At 42.0% G+C, this 16,064-nt stretch overlaps 1 protein-coding gene across 3 annotated transcripts in view; it reads left to right on the top strand.

The window, feature by feature from the left end:
- Positions 1-16,064, top strand: part of RGS7 (regulator of G protein signaling 7) — a 186,542-nt gene that overhangs the window by 64,898 nt on the left and 105,580 nt on the right. For all 3 annotated transcript variants that reach the window (XM_061624593.1, XM_061624592.1, XM_061624591.1), the window contains exon 2: positions 1,908-2,004. In XM_061624593.1, coding sequence (XP_061480577.1) covers positions 1,908-2,004 — 97 coding nt within the window. The remainder of the gene's footprint in view (positions 1-1,907; positions 2,005-16,064) is intronic.

The raw sequence follows: 16,064 nt of genomic DNA, 5'->3' as shown, positions 1-16,064 counted from the left end.
GCTGGGGGGTCTTCTTATTACCTAGGTCTATAGCCCAACTGTAAGGGAGTCTAAACCAATCACAGTAAGGTAAAATCTTTTTTATGTTTGGGCAGCAATAGAGATAAGATTGGTCAAGCAGGCTTAACACTGTTCCAAGTCAAATAGTCCCGGTTTCAGAGTTTGTTGTTAAGAGACAAGGAACAGGGAAGGCTTTAAGGAGGGATTCTATGACAGAGTAGGAATCATGTTCTTGTCACAGAAAACTCCAGGTCTGCCGGGGAAAGAGTTCAATGAGTGAGTGAGCCACAAGGAAAGGCATAGGAGTGGTGTGAGACTAGGCCTTAAGGGAGGATTCTTTCCTGAGTGAGTTGTGGAGAAGGCCAGCAGCAGGCTACAGCCTGAGTCTTATCCCCAAGAAGCAGAAAAAAACTCTGTCAGAAGGTGTTTGGAGAAGCACAACCCAATCCCTATTTCCTTATCCCTATGTAAGAAAAAATTAAGCACATCTATCATTGTACTTGATCCCAGGGCAAGGAGGAACTGCAGGTGAGAATTCTCACATGTAGTCTGTGCATGCAATAATTCTAGCATGTAGTCCTAGCTTTGTAACACATGCATGGGTCCTTGTAGGGAGCAGCAGCGGGGCCTTCAAACTCACACCTGCATCAGGCCCCATAAACCCTCTGGGTGGCCCTGCAAAGCTGACCATGGGATGGGGCAGCCCTGCATGGCAGTATCATCTTTGAGATAATTCTTTTTTTCCCCCTGAATCAAGGAAGCCATGGAGACTGTTTTTTGCATATGTACCCCTGCTCATGCACTGGGTTAAAAGGAACCATATGCAAAAGAGTGTTGGGTGTGCAGTTTCAGAGTCCAGCGCTTAAAGCCGCATATAAGCTTACCAACATGAGGTTGGGAACTGCTTTCCTAAAGGCCTTGACAAATGTTTGTATTTCCACATTTGAGAACACTGATCACCTGATTGGGGATATGTTCTTTATAAACAATGTGTGTGTATAATTGCAGCTGGTATTAATTGTGAGGAGGAATGTGGTGGTGCTTGTGGGCACATGATGATTCTCTGCAACCTTGGATGAAAAGAATTGGCTTGGCAATTTGTCCTTAGCCTTTTCCCGATTGTCCCTTCGATTCAGAACATTGTCAGAGCCAATTTAGGGAGAACTGCTCAGAGACTTTTTGTACTTGGATGTGAACACCCAAATACAAAATACATGAGTGGTGCATCAAATATATATCAAACTGCTATATTGTCATTCCATTATTTCTTAAATGTACATATACGACAATTGGGATCCAACATGCTGCTAGACTCCAGGTGTGTTTTAAGGACAAAGAAGAAGGATAATAAGCACACTCCATTAATTGTGCACTTATGCATTTTGTACCAGAGATTCATATCAGATTACAAAAAAAATCTCATAAAGACTTATCCTTATGAATCCACATCCACAATCCAGAGGAGTACTTCAGCCATAACCAAGACTTTGCACATGAACAGCACACTTTCACACTGATTACAAACTGCTTTTGAATACTAATGTTAAAAGTGACAAACTAAGAAACACCAGAACAAAACATCACTGGGCTGAAGCTAGCCACACTGGTTGTTCACTGGGCAATGTCTTCAGATTGCTGCTGTCACCTCTGTTCCTTTGAGCCTGCCAGGCCATGCATGAAAGAAACTTGCTCTTGTAGAAGCTGGTGGATAAATTACTCGGTTTCTCTAGATTTTCACCTGAGGCCATTTCATCACACTGAACTTTGCATAATCTTTGCCTATTATATATCTCATTAGAAACAAAAGTAATGTTCAGGTGCTGTTCCTTTTTTTGTGAGAAAATCTACTGTGATTCTTCACACAACAATTTCAGTGACTCCCCCCCCTTTCCTTTCCCTTTGACTAGATGGAAGATGTCATAGCTCGTATGCAAGATGAGAAAAATGGAATTCCCATTCGTACAGTCAAAAGTTTTCTTTCCAAGATTCCCAGTGTCTTCTCTGGTAAGATTCAAAATACACCTTCTGTTCTACATGCATTGGTTGTAACAGATATATGTGCGCAGTCATGGGTCAAAAAGTTAAAACACAAAGCAAGCAAAGAAGTCATCAGTTCCATGACTCTGTTGGGTTATGAACAGAGCTTGGAAAAGTTCCTTTTTTGAACTACAACTCCCATCAGCCCAATCCAGTGGCCATGCTGGCTGGGGATGATGGGAGTTATAGTTCAAAAAAGAAACATTTCCAAGCTCTGGTTATGAATATTGTCTTGCATATTCATTCGCATAAAATAAATCAAGAGGAATATGAAATTTTACAGCAGGCCAGCACACATTGTGACCCACCAAGTCAAAAGCAGCTTACCAGCCTGAGAGGAAGCAATATTTTAAGGATTGCTCCCTCCCATACCATCCTGCCTGCTCCCTAAGATCAGAAAAGTAGGCTCTTCCTTGTGTCCCACTAAAGGTGAGTAGGTACAGTTGATAGGGCAAGAGAGATGGTCTTCTTTGAAACTGCATCCAGATTATGGACCCATTGGTTTGCAGCAACCACTGCCTGGTCGTAAATACCCCCTTCTTAGGGAAGGGGATTGAGAGGGTTGTGGCACGGCAATTGCAAGTACTCTTGGTTGAAACAGATTATCTTGACCCATTCCAGTCTGGGTTCAGGCCTGGTCATGGGACTGAATTGGCCTTGGTCGCCTTGATGGATGACCTTTTTCAGAAGGACAGGGGGAGTGTGACCCTACTTGATCTCTTGGCAGCTTTTGACACCATTGACCATGGTATCCTTCTGGGCCGACTTGGTGAGATTGGTATTGGAAGCACTGTTTTACAGTGGTTTGGATCCTATCTCCAAGGTTGTTTTCAGAGAGTAGCATTGGGCAGCTGTATTTCGGCCCCCTGGCAGTTGTGCTGTGGGGTGCCGCAGGGTACCATCTTCTCCCCCATGCTGTTTAACATCTATATGAAGCCCTTGGGAGTGGTCATCAGGAGATTTGGGACAAGGTGTCAGCAGTACACTGATACCCAGTTCTATTTCTCTGTAACATCTGAATCAGGAGAGGCCATGTAAGCCGTGGACTGGTGGCTAGATTCTGTGGTGTGCTGGTTGAAGGCCAATAAACTGACTCTCAATCCTAGCAAGATGGAGACGCTGTGGGTTGGTGGTTCCAGAGTTCGGATAATTGTTCAGTTGCCTGCTTTGGATGGGGTCATATTCCCTCTGAAAGAGCAGGTCCATAGTCTAGGAGTGCTTCTGGATCCATCTTTGTTGGTAGAGGCCCAGGTGACCTCCATGGCTCGGAGTGCCTTTCACCAGCTTTGGATGGTAAGACAGCTGGGGCTGTTTCTGGACAGGGATAGCCTGACCATTGTTGTTCATGCACTGGTAACCTCCAGATTGCATTACTGTAATGTGCCCTATGTGGGGCTACCCTTGAGGTTGGTCCAGAAGCTGGAGCTGGTGCAAAATGCGGCAGTGAGACTGCTCACTGGAGCAGGTTATCGCCAACATGTTACTCCGCTACTGAAAGAATTGCACTAGCTATCTATTAGCTACTGGGCTAAGTTCAAGTTTGGTGTATAAAGCCCTATACAACTTGGGACCCGGATACCTGAAGGAGCACCTCCAGTACCACCAATTAAGCCGCCCTACTAGATCAACCACACAGGGCCTTCTCTCAGTCCCACCAACGGAAACAGCTAGGTTGGTGGGGACTAGAGAGAGGGCATTCTCAGTGGCGGCCCCCACTCTCTGGAACTCCCTCCCGTTTGATCTTCGCCATGCCCCTTCCCTGGATACATTCCGCCAGGCCTTAAAAACCTGGCTCTTTGGACAGGCCTTTGGGATCTCCGGGGTAGGCTAATTTTTCTATGACTGTTTAAAATTGGTTCTATACTGTTGACTGCATTGTATTTTATTCTGTATTTATATTGTATATTATTTTGTATTTTATGGAATTTCAATATGTACGTCGCCTAGAGTGACTTCGGTCAGATAGGCGACACAAAAATTAAATTTTATTATTATTATTATTATTATTATTATTACCTGAAAGACCATCTTATCCCTTATATACCCAGCTGATCATTGCACTCTGCACATCTTATCAGGAGGTTCGTAGGAAACAGACCTTTAGTGTAGTGGCACTTACTCTTTGGAATTCCCTCCCCTTAAATATTAGATAGGCGTCATCTCTGTTATCTTTTTGGCACCTACTGAAGACCTTCCTCTTTCAACAAGCCTTTTAAGTAGAGACCCTATCCCAGTCTGCATCTGTGTTGGAATTGCTTTTTAATATATTTTTAAACCTTTTAAAAAATGTTTTTAAAGCTTTTTAAAACATGTTTTTAAAGGTGTTTTGTTTTAAGATATTTTTAATGGTTGTTGTGTTTTAATACATTCTAAAGTTTGTTTTTATGATGTTTTAAAATGTTTTTAGTGTTTTTCTTTGCCGCCCTGGGCTCCTACTGGAGAAAGGGCGGGATATAAATAAAATAAAATAAATAAATAAATAAATAATGCAACATGTGACTTCTGCATCTGCTTTGTATGCAGAAGATCCCAGGTTCGATTCCCATCATCTCCAGGTGTGACTGGGATTATCTTCTATCTGAAACCCTGAACAGCTGCTGCCAGTCAGTGTAGACAATACTGAGCTAGATGGACCAATGGTCTGGCTATGCATAAGGATTATGTTCCTCCCTCTCTTGTTTTTCACCAGCTGCTGAAATTATTTTTATTCCAGCAAGCTTTTGCTTTTATGAGGTTGACAATATTTTTATGACTTGGTTTTAACTGCTAACGGTAGCTCTTTTGTTGATTGTTCTATAGTATTGCTTTTTGAATTTTTATATTTAAATGTTGTAAGCTGCCCTGAGTGGGCAAAATAAATTTCTTAATAAATAAAATAATGTAAATTTTACAAAAATGGTGGCTTGTGGTTGTCAATGCCCTTTTTTTCAGTTTCAGGAACGTAGCAAAACCAGGATCTACTTTGATATCAGACCTGGTGCCAGTCATTGGCCAGGTTGAGGGCCCCAGGGGATTGGAAGGGCCTGTCACCAGCCCATTCAGGCCATGCTGCCATTCATTACCCTCCTCACCAGGTCCCCTGATTTTCAACAGTGGATGGTGCTACCGCTTGTGAACGTGAGCCAAGCTCATCTCCCATGTGCCCTACTCTGTCCTGGTTGGGGAGAACATCATTGGTAGTCTGGTGATGGCCCTAACTGAGCTTCTCATGAGCTTTCACACATGACTGTTAAGCTATGATTGGCTTGATAGGTCATAAATTATGTGCTGTGCTTATCATGTGAGCATTTGGTGCAGGATCTTTGGAATATAGGAGCAAAAGATTTGTACATTTCATTTGTGATGTGTTTTAAGTGAAGAGGAGCAGGGAGGACTGGACTGGTCTGAGGATGCAAAGAACTGAAGAAGATAGATATATTGGAAAGGAATGAATTTTTATGTGAGGGTGTGTGTGAGAGGGGAAAGAAAGAAAGAGTGAACGTGATTCAAGTTATTCAGTTGCCTCTGTTTCTCTTATTCAAAATGTTTGCCATTCTGGTTGATAACAATTGCAACTCCTTGATGCCAAAGTATCTGCAAATGCTTAGGCTTTGACAAGAAAATGGTTTGCAAAATCAGGTCAAATCAAATGGTTTCTTCCAGATATTCAGGAGAAGGAAAATAATCCTTTAAGGATTAAGCCTCCAGAACTGCCTGTATTGGATTCATTTTTGGGGTTCCCTGTGGGATAAACCCTCTGATCCTATACGTATTGGTAAAATTGATAAAAGTATTGATATTCCCTAGAAACAGAGTTCTCCTGTTGGACAGATATCCATGTGCAAACTCATAATGGCTTGTCCACTAGCTCTCAAAAGAGAGCTGAAAATTAAATTAGCATTCCTGACAAAAATCCTGCCTACAGCTTCTCTTCTAAACACATTAATAGCTAATTCCGTTATTCAAAGAAAAATTAAGAAGGAAACAATGCTTTTATTTAATGTTAACCTAGTGTTGAATTTCCAAATCTACCCAGTGTTATTTCTAAGTAGTTTGGAACAAATATAGAATCTCCTGATAAAATGCCCTTTCCCTCTCTCTTTTGGTGACCTAATTCTCATCCCGACTTGGAAGCATTGCCCAGACTGTTAAATCTAAATGTCTAAGCAATTTTCTACCTTGTTTCTGCAATTTGCTACAGGGTTTTTGTTGTTGTTTTGTCTTGGTAAGAGGACAGTTATACTCCAGCAACCTCAAAAAAGTAAAGCAGGGATGGGGAGTCTGGGCTGTCCAGATGACGTTGGACTCTCAACTCCCGTCAGCTTCAACCAGCATGACAGTGGTCAAGATGATGGAAGCTGTAGTTGAGTAACATTCAGAAGGCCACAGATTTCCCACACCTACTTTAAAGGGATCAGATTATGTTGGTAGAAAACAGGAAAGAAACCCATAACCTTCATCTTCTTCTTGTAACCTACCTAGAGGAGAAGCTATTTCATTACCTCAAAATATATAGTTTCAATAAATTGGTGAATCTATCGGCAAAATGGCCATAAGTTCCTAACTGTTTGACATTGCCTTCCTGGACTGATGCTGGTGGAACAGAGTCTACATCTACAAGAAACTGTTGGGTGCAGTCATCCGGAGCTTTGGAGTGCGTTGCCATCAGTATGCTGATGACACGCAGCTCTGTTTCTCCTTTTCATCTTCTTCAGGTGAGGCTGTCAATGTGCTGAATCGGTGCCTGGCTGCGACAATGGACTGGATGAGGGCTAATAAACTGAGGCTCAATCCAGACAAGACTGAGATGCTGCTAGTAGGTGGTTCTTCTGACCAGATGGTGGATGTCCAACCTGTCCTGGATGGGGTTGCACTCTCCCTGAAGGAGCAGGTTCGTAGCTTGGGGGTTCTCCTAGAACCATCTCTGTCACTTGAGGCTCAGGTAGCCTCGGTGGCACTGAGTGCTTTCTACCAACTTTGGTTGGTGGCCCAACTATGCCCCTATCTAGACAGGGATAACCTGGCTTCAGTTGTCCATGCTCTGGTAACCTCCAAGCTAGATTACTGCAATGTGTTCTATGTGGGGCTGCCTTTGAAGACGGTTCAGAAGCTGCAGCTTGTGCAAAATGCAGCCGCCAGATTGGTAACAGGGACCAGACGGTCCAAACATATAAAACTAATTCTGGCCCACTTGCATTGGCTGCCTGTATGTTTCCGAGCTCGATTCAAGGTGCTGGTTTTAACCTATAAAGCCTTACATGGCTTAGGACCACAATAGCTGATGGCACGCCTCTCCCGACATGAACCCACCCGTACACTATGCTCAACATCTAAGGCCCTCCTCCAGGTGCCTACTCAGAGGGAAGCTGGGAGTCTGGCAACAAGGGAGAGGGCCTTCTCAGTGGTGGCCTCCAAATTATGGAATGATCTCTCTGATGTGGTGCTCCTGGCGCCAACACTGTTATCTTTTTGGCACCAGGTCAAGACTTTCCTCTTCTCCCAGGTATTTTAGCATGTGTTTTTAAATTGTTTTTTAAAAAAAATTTAAATTTTTTTTAATTGCTTTTTGTGTTTTAAAATTTGTATATTTGTTTTTATTGTTTTTAATTGCTGTAAACCGCCCAGAGAGCTTTGGCTATGAGGCAGTATATAAATGTAATAAATAAATAAAAATAAATAAATACATGAGTAGATAAGGCTCCACTCTGCAGCTGGCCAGTGCATGGAGGGTTGCAGGGGCATCAATGGTGAGGTGAGCAAGTGGACGGGACCAGGAAATGCACCCCTTCTCTTCCCCTCATATAATGGTAATTGGGTAGGGTGGGGCCACTTGAATGGAGCTTTAGTTGTAACAATTTGGGATGAATTAGGTTGCTCCCTGACCAGTGTAAAAATGATCATTATAATGTATACTGTATTTAAATTTTCTCATGTGAACCAGAATTGAACTGGTTGGTTCATGCTTGCAGCACTATTATTGGCCTAAAATGGAACCAAATAAGAACAACTTCATTTGCTGCTAGACTGGAACAAAACACCAAGAATATAATTGTTTGGCTAGCAATGACGTCAGAGAGCTGAAGTATGGAGTATTAACTGCCTTAGTTTTAGATTTTCCCCTGTTATGTTCATTGAAAAGTTAGCATCAAGGCTAGGAAGCAAAAATATCCAGGGAACTGTTATTACTTCATTTTCTATAGCTGATGACTGAAACACTGCCATTTAATATCTTAATCATATGAAACAATCAGCAGATATAATCACACTGAAGAGTTTAGGTGTGTTCTTGTCTGATGCTGATTAGAATATCAGTAATAAGAAAGAGGCACTTGATTTATGCAGTCCAGGTTTCATTTCCATAGCTGTGATTGCAGATGGAATGATTTGAATGAATGATAAGTGAAGGAAACATGATGTATTAATCAAAGAAATGATGTATAATAGTACACTATGCTTGATATTTTTAAATAACATGGAGCATCAGTGTAAAAATATCCAAAAGCTGTTTAAATGTATATTGGATGGAAAGGTTTGGATCCAGACTTAGTCGTTCTTTAAGTCCCATTGATTACAATGGAACTGCTCTTATCATGACTAAGCCTGGCTTCATAAAGTCAGACCATTGGTCCATCTGGCTCAGTACTGCCTATACTGACTGGCAGAAGCTCTCTTGGGTTTCAGACAGGGATCTCTCTCAGCCCTACCTGGACTTGCCGGGGATTGAACTTGGGACCTTCTGCAGGCAAACTAGATGCTCTGCCACTGAGCTACGGTTACCCAACCCACTAGCTTTTATATTTTTCTGATGGGTTTTCTGTTTTTATTTTAAATGTGGTTTCATAGTTCAGCATAACATGAAGAATTCTCCAAAGTGGTGGGATGTGGCGCGGAAAGGAAGGGGAGCTCTTGTGGTGTGGTTGGTCTGTCAAAGCAATCTGGATTATTATGAACGTTTACACTCTGATTTAATTTAACACCAGTCTTTTACTGAGATAAATTTCCTGGATCTTCTTATAGATGAGAGAGGGGTTAATGACATTAATGGGGCTTTTGTCAGCTGAATGCTTTGAAGACTGGAGAATCTAAATTTGAATTAAATCATTCAGGCATATTCAGTATGGATTAACTGATCTATAATGAAGTCACATTTCCAATTAATGCAGATTCATTCTCCTGTCCCTACACAGCCTTGGATATCACTTCTGGGAATGATACTGTGAAAACAATTGCTGGTAATCAAAGGGCTGCTTGGAATGCTGTATGCATTCACTGGCCTTTTCCAGGCTCCTCTTCCTGATACAATGCCTGTGTCCCCCAAAAGCTGCTTGTGAGAAGGAGCTGCATGCGATGTGCTGTGTGGGGGTGCAAATTGGGTGATACCCCCCGTTTGTGGGCCCAGCCAAACCAATAGTATGAAAATAATCAAATAATTGTCAACAGGGGATGAATATTTATTTATTTATTTATTGCTGGAACATAGCGAGGCTGTTTGTTTAATTCAGCCATTTCGCATGCTGTTTGTAACCTTGTTTGTAGTGCAATAATGTCATTAAACACTGAGCTATTGGAACAATTTCCAGAGGGGTAGCTGTATTAGTCTTGTGGCACCTTAAAAAGTAACTTTTTTAAATAGTGCAAGTTGTTGTGGACAACAGTCCATGTCAAATGCATGGAGTGTTATCCTGAGTTACGTATAATTGGGGGAGGAGGGACTCTAAACAGGGAGGTCAGAGGGAAATAAAGTGCACCAAGTATGGACAATGATGACTCATAACAATGAATCATCAGTCTTTAAAGTGCCTCAAAACTCTTTGCTGAGGTATTGGGATATCTCACAATTCTGTTGCAGCTTTGAATACCGTCTCAGCCCCCTCACCTATTTCCAAAGTCAGGCGGAGGGACATGCAAAATAAAGCACCATGAGGTATCATCATGAACACTGAAACCTAAGGATAGAAGTTGGTGTGCATGCTGAGGGCAATTTTTGGCATTTCATGTATGAACATCCATTTTCAAGAAAGCTGGCAGAGAGTGAGCATGGCCTCGCAACATTGTGCTTTACAAGCAAGTTTTGCTTGATCATTGGTGAAGCATGAGTGGATGTATGCTCTAAGATCTATCCTGTGCCACTGAGTGGCACGTGAGAGAGGAGAGTGGTATGTACATCCCAGCTGGAGCCAGTGGGCCCTGGCAGCATAAAAGGGATGGTCAAAACCAGGCAGTGCAGACACCAACTGAAGCATATCTGCACAACAGCTTTCAGTGTCTGCCATGAACCAAATATGTCCTTACATGCCCCCGGAAAGTTGCAGTGAAGGGAATTTGGCCCTTGGGCCAAAAAACATTCCCTACTCCTGTACTAAGTCCTCACTTAATTCTGGGTCCTGACAGGAAGATGGTGGGACATTTATTTTTATTTTACTTAAAACATTTAAATACCCCCCTTCATCCTATTTAGGATTCCAAGGCAATGAACAACAACAAAAAAGTATCTGAATACAAATTCCAAAAGTAAAATAGCAGGTAAAGTTACAGAATCAGTTAAAAATGTACAAGTTAAAATGCTTGGGCAAATGAAACATTTTAGCCTGGCACTGGAAAAGATTACTATGTAGGTGCCAGACGAACCTTTCGATTATTCCATAATCTGGGTGCCACTGCTGAAACATGCATCTCCTTTGTTGTAAAATAGCATACCTTTGATAAAGGAAGCACCTGGGGAAAGGCCTCAGCTGAAAATCTTAAACCATGAGTAGACTGATAGACCAATGCAACTCAAAAAACACCATCTCCAATATGAACATTTCCACACGTTAAAATCTTCCTCAGAGGTTCTTCCTTGTGTTTTTTCCCCCAGGGGATGCTGAGAGAATGATAGGGTCTTCTTAGTGATGGCACCTAGTCTATGGAATGTCTTAGGCTCCCTCTATCTACTTTCAGTGTGTTTTATGTGCCTTCAAGTCAATTACGACTTATGGCAATCTTATGAATCAGCAACCTCCAATAGCATTTGTTATAAACCACCCTGTTCAGATCTTGTAATTTCAGACCTTTGACTTCCTTTATGGAATCAATCCACCTCTTGTTTGGCCTTCCTCTTTTTCTACTCCCTTCTGTTTTTCCCAAAATTATTGTCTTTTCTAGTGAACCGTATCTTCTCATTATGTGTCCAAAGTATGATAACCTCAGTTTCATCATTTTAGTTTCTAGTGATAGTTCTGGTTTAATTTGTTCTAACACCTAATTATTTGTCTTTTGTGTGTTCCATGCTATCTGCAAAACTCCAACACCACATTTCAAATGAGTTGATATTTCTCTTGTCCACTGTTTTCACTGACCCACTTTCACATCCATACATAGAGATGGGGAATATCATGGTCTGAATGATCCTGGCTTTGGTGTTCAGTGATACATCTTTGCATTTGAGGACCTTTTCTAGTTCTCTCATAGCTACCCTCCCCAGTTCTAGCCTTCTGATTTCATCTGCTTTTAGAAATAACATTAAAATGTATCTGTTCATGCAGGCTTTTAGTTTTCACTTTTAATTTGTGGCTCCCCTCCCCGCTCTGATTGTTTCTTGCATATTACTGCGGCATTCTAATTTTCTGATGAATTATGTTTTCTTTTTGTGGCCTAACTTGCAATACCCTTCCCACATCTTTATCACACAGATAATAACTGCTTAAAATCTTCGATGAAAATATGATGGATATATTATTGCAACCTTGCTTTCATTCACAGGTTTTTGTGTGTGTGTGCTTCTGCTAAGCTACATGTTGTATGTTTTGGAGTGGTCAGGTGGAATGGTGCAGCTGAAGGACAATAAGTAAAAGATTAGATTCTATCTCTTAGTACCTGGAATAACTATTGTAAGAAATCTGGTGGTGTTTCAGATCTCCAGTCATCTGTAGTGTTAAAATAATTCTGTAGATGGTGACAGGCTCTGATCCTGGTTTAGCCTTTGACTTCTTATGCACTAGAATTGTAAGCGTCATCCACCATGCACAAATTTCTGGTAAAAAGAGATGTCAGGAAATCTGTACTGACATGTTAGAATGCTGTTTACACTAGTGCTTATGGGAAACATATGTTGCCTGACTCTTAGCCCCCAAGTGCTGTGTAATTGATATCTTGTAAAGATAAACAATATTCATTCATGCAGATCAGTGATATTTATTCAATGGCCATTCAAGGATATTCTCTTTAAGCTTTGATTGGCCTGGTTAAAGTTTGCCGCAAAGGAATTTTGCTCTTTCTTTTTTTAATAGCAAACTATCAGTGCTTTTGTTCTCTTTGGTTTGAGCCTTCGTTGGCAATCTTAGATCTCACAGTAAATTATGTTTGTTTGTTTTGGTTGGGAAAAGGTACATTTTGGTATCTTATAAACTAAGTAATATGTGTTAATTATGATCATAAGGGTACAATTCTTTACCCGCTTGCGTGGGAGTAAGACCCAATGAACTCAGCGAGACTTACTCTGAGTAGACATATATAGGATTATGGTGTATGTATGTTTTATACTTTGTTCCTATCTGCTATTTAAAAACTTAATAAATCATAAGAAGTAATAAGCCACAACGGTAATGAATCAAAGCAGAGGTACTAGTTAGTAACAAGCTTACTTAGGCAAAATCACCACAGTGTGGCGACAGAGGTCCCTTCCTCCTGTTATCTTTAGGCATTGTGAGACATGGAGGTGGACATTGGGTACTGCAATGTTTGGGCTGCCCTGCAGATGAACCAATGGAACCAATCTAGTGCTCACACTGGTATGACTGTACAATCCTGGCCTTGCCACCACTCTGTCCTAGCACTGTCTTGGTAAGCTGCAGTGACACCATGTTGGGAGGGTGACTCCTTGGCACTGCCCTGCCTCCACTGATCATTGCTGCTGGAACTGGCTCTCTCACCTCTGTCCAACCCTGCATCTCCAGCTGCCTTCTATTTCTTTTTTTAACATAATACTTCCTCCCAAGAGACTCTCTTCTTGATTACTGGCCTCTATATCCATTGATAATACCTTCAACTAGGGACAGGGGAGAAATTTGGTTCAGTTCACATTCAACGGCAAATCGATCAAATCTGTACTTTCTGAATATGAGAACTGAAACACAGCCATTCTTCAAAATTGTCCTTATTCAAATTTTGTGATGCAGTTTCCCACCCAGCCAGTGTTTACAAAACTGCATATATTAAGGGAAAGTGTGCATAAAAACAAACATATCAGTGAATATAACATATAAAATGCATCATATTAGGAAAAATTGCTTGTAAAACTTTGTACATTAGTCAAAACTACATACAAAAGTTTATTAGGACAAAATTCAAACTAAAATGCTGATGAAAAAACAAGTTACTGCAGAAATGTGGAGAATTGAATTTAAGATTGGAAAAATGAAAAACGGAGAGAACTTTGTTTATTATTTATTATTTGATTTATACCCCACCATTCCTCCCGGCAGGAGAACTGAAACTGACAGATCATTTCATCTCTACCTTCAACCCTGTTTACCCTCAAACTTATTTACAAGGCTTTATTTTTGATTTCTTACTCTCCTTTGTTGTCCATTTCAATCTGTCACCTAATCATCTTGGCCCTGTACATAACTGCAAAATTCTACCCCTTCCTCTCTGTTTCCAAAAATGGCTAAAATGGCTTCATGTTCTGGTCATCTCCTGCCTTGACTACCACATCCTTCTTATAATCTAGCCTTCCCTTTCTTTCTCTTAAATTTGTTACTTCTGTCTAAAATGCTGCTAGGATCATTACTCACTTTTCTCATTGCTTAGACCAGGGGTAGGTAACATGGACTACAGCTCTCATCATCCTTGACCATTGGCCATGCTGGCTAGGACTGATGAGAGTTGTAGTTCAGCAACATTTGGTGGACACCACACTGACTACCCTGGCTTAGAACACATGGTGCTGCTCCTCAATTGACTCCCCATCCTCTTCAGCATCTACCAAAAATTATTTGCTCCCACATTCAAAAAAAAGCCATGGAGACCAGGCATTGGATTGAAAGTTATATTTATTAAAATATAACAATATTCCAATAAGGATCAAAACATCTCCAACTAACCAAATTAGAACATACGGGCAGCTGAGGAATTCAACTATGTCTGGTTGGGAAGTCTCCCTCCAGACTTCTGGGAATGTACTTCAGCTCATAGCTGTAACCCACCAGCCAAGGATGTGGAATAACTTTCCCTCCTTGCTAGGTGACCCTTGGGCATGGCTCCCCCATGCGCACCTTGGCCCCACTGTACTCATGTTCACCTTGATGCACATGAGAGCCTACAAAGGGGGCACCCCCAGTTCACCCCAGCCTGAAGGCCTGTCAGATCCCTGAAGGGTGCCCCTTACCCAGTAATGCCTCAGTATACCTAACTGCAACCCCCAATTTCCTCACCTGCCCAAACTCAATACCACTAGAGGCGGATAGCTGAAGCTTGTCTGCCTCGCCGCACCAGACCAAAGACAGCAGACAACCCCTTTTAAGGATACTCCAAAGCATATCACACTCCAGCTCTGACAAATGGACCCCATCATTTCTGTAGAGATGCAGAAGATTATAATGCCCCACCCATCGCCAACACCAGCTTTTTTACCCTCCTGTTCACCCCATGTCAAATGACATAAATCTCATTGGGATGCACAGCCCCCTTCCAAACTCACTCTCCAATGCAACAGACCAAACCACCAACATCCTAGGAAAATTCTGCCTAATCCATGATAGGTCACAAACAAGTAGATGGAAAAGGTCCAAACCAGAATGCTGGACCAAATCATTCTCCCCCAAATGAATGACCAGAATATGAGCTGGAGAGCCTGCTATGAAAACCTGACTTAACATGGGTGAAAGCTTCCCCCAAAGCATTCCATGCTTGGCTTGCCAATGCAAGGTAGCCTTGGCCAAGAGGTGAAGCTGGGTACCGAAGTCCAAAGAAGAAGCATGCCGAAGTGCCCAAAACAGAATAGAGTGCCCACACAAAATCACATGCGCTGGATCAGAAAAACAGGCCAACACCTCAGAAAACAAAATAAACAGTCAAACTAGAGCTATGTGAACAGGATAAACGCCAACATGAAATACTGCAGATTGCTATCTGCCCTTGGCTGTACCTCACCAGTAACATGTCAATGTCTCTGAGGTTGATTACATTGCAGATTGCTATCTGCCCATGCCTGTACAGTCCTCCGTGCTCAAGGCCAGACATAAGCCTTAAATGCTCTAGGTTGCCATCTGCCAATCACCTGTATGTTGCCAGCCGGAAGACCCACCTAGGCTGCTGCAGTAGCTGCTCCAGTACAAAATGAGTGAAGGCCATACATGCCTGGATTCTGCCCACAGGCCTTCAAGGCCTTCTTAAGCACTGCCCAAAACTAGAACTGTGTTAAAGCAGTCCCATTCAAATGTATGAAGAAGTAACCTTGCCCCGGTGGCTGCACCTCCAGGTATGCCCTCAAAGCCGCCACAGGGCACAATTGTGGCTTGCAACCTGGCATGCAAAGCGTGAATCTTTTCAACAGGCAGGCTCGAGCAGTAAGCAACAGAATCTAATGCCAAGAAAGGTCAAACAAGAAGCAGGTTCCTCAGATTTTTCTGGGGCCAACACACACGCAAGTAATCAGTGAGGTCGGCAAATGCTATCACAAAGCGACTACACTGATCAGTGCCAAGCAGCTCCCACAAACAAAAAGTTGTCTAAATAAGGGGCCATGAGGAGACAACTGGACTATTGTTGGACTGCCGATTCAAGAAAAGTACCCAAAATCTTGAAGGTGGAGCAAAAAATAGAGCAACCCATTGGCATCACACAATCTACATAATACTCTCCCTGGAACTAAAAACCCAGCAAGTCAACATCGCGGAGATGTACAGGCAACAAACGAAAGGCAGATTTTATGTCACACTTTGCAAGTAATGCCCCCTTACCTGCTTGCCTAACCACTCTAACTGCCTCATCAAAAGATGTATACCTAACCGAGGCTGTTTCCAGTGGGATACCATTGTTAACAGAACTGCCCTTAGGAAAGGATAAGT

Source organism: Rhineura floridana, chromosome 4 (assembly GCF_030035675.1).
Source record: "Rhineura floridana isolate rRhiFlo1 chromosome 4, rRhiFlo1.hap2, whole genome shotgun sequence".
Classification (NCBI taxonomy): Eukaryota; Metazoa; Chordata; class Lepidosauria; order Squamata; family Rhineuridae; genus Rhineura; species Rhineura floridana.
The sequence above is the reverse complement of the archived record's forward strand: the minus strand, read 5'-3'. Positions and strand labels throughout refer to the sequence as shown.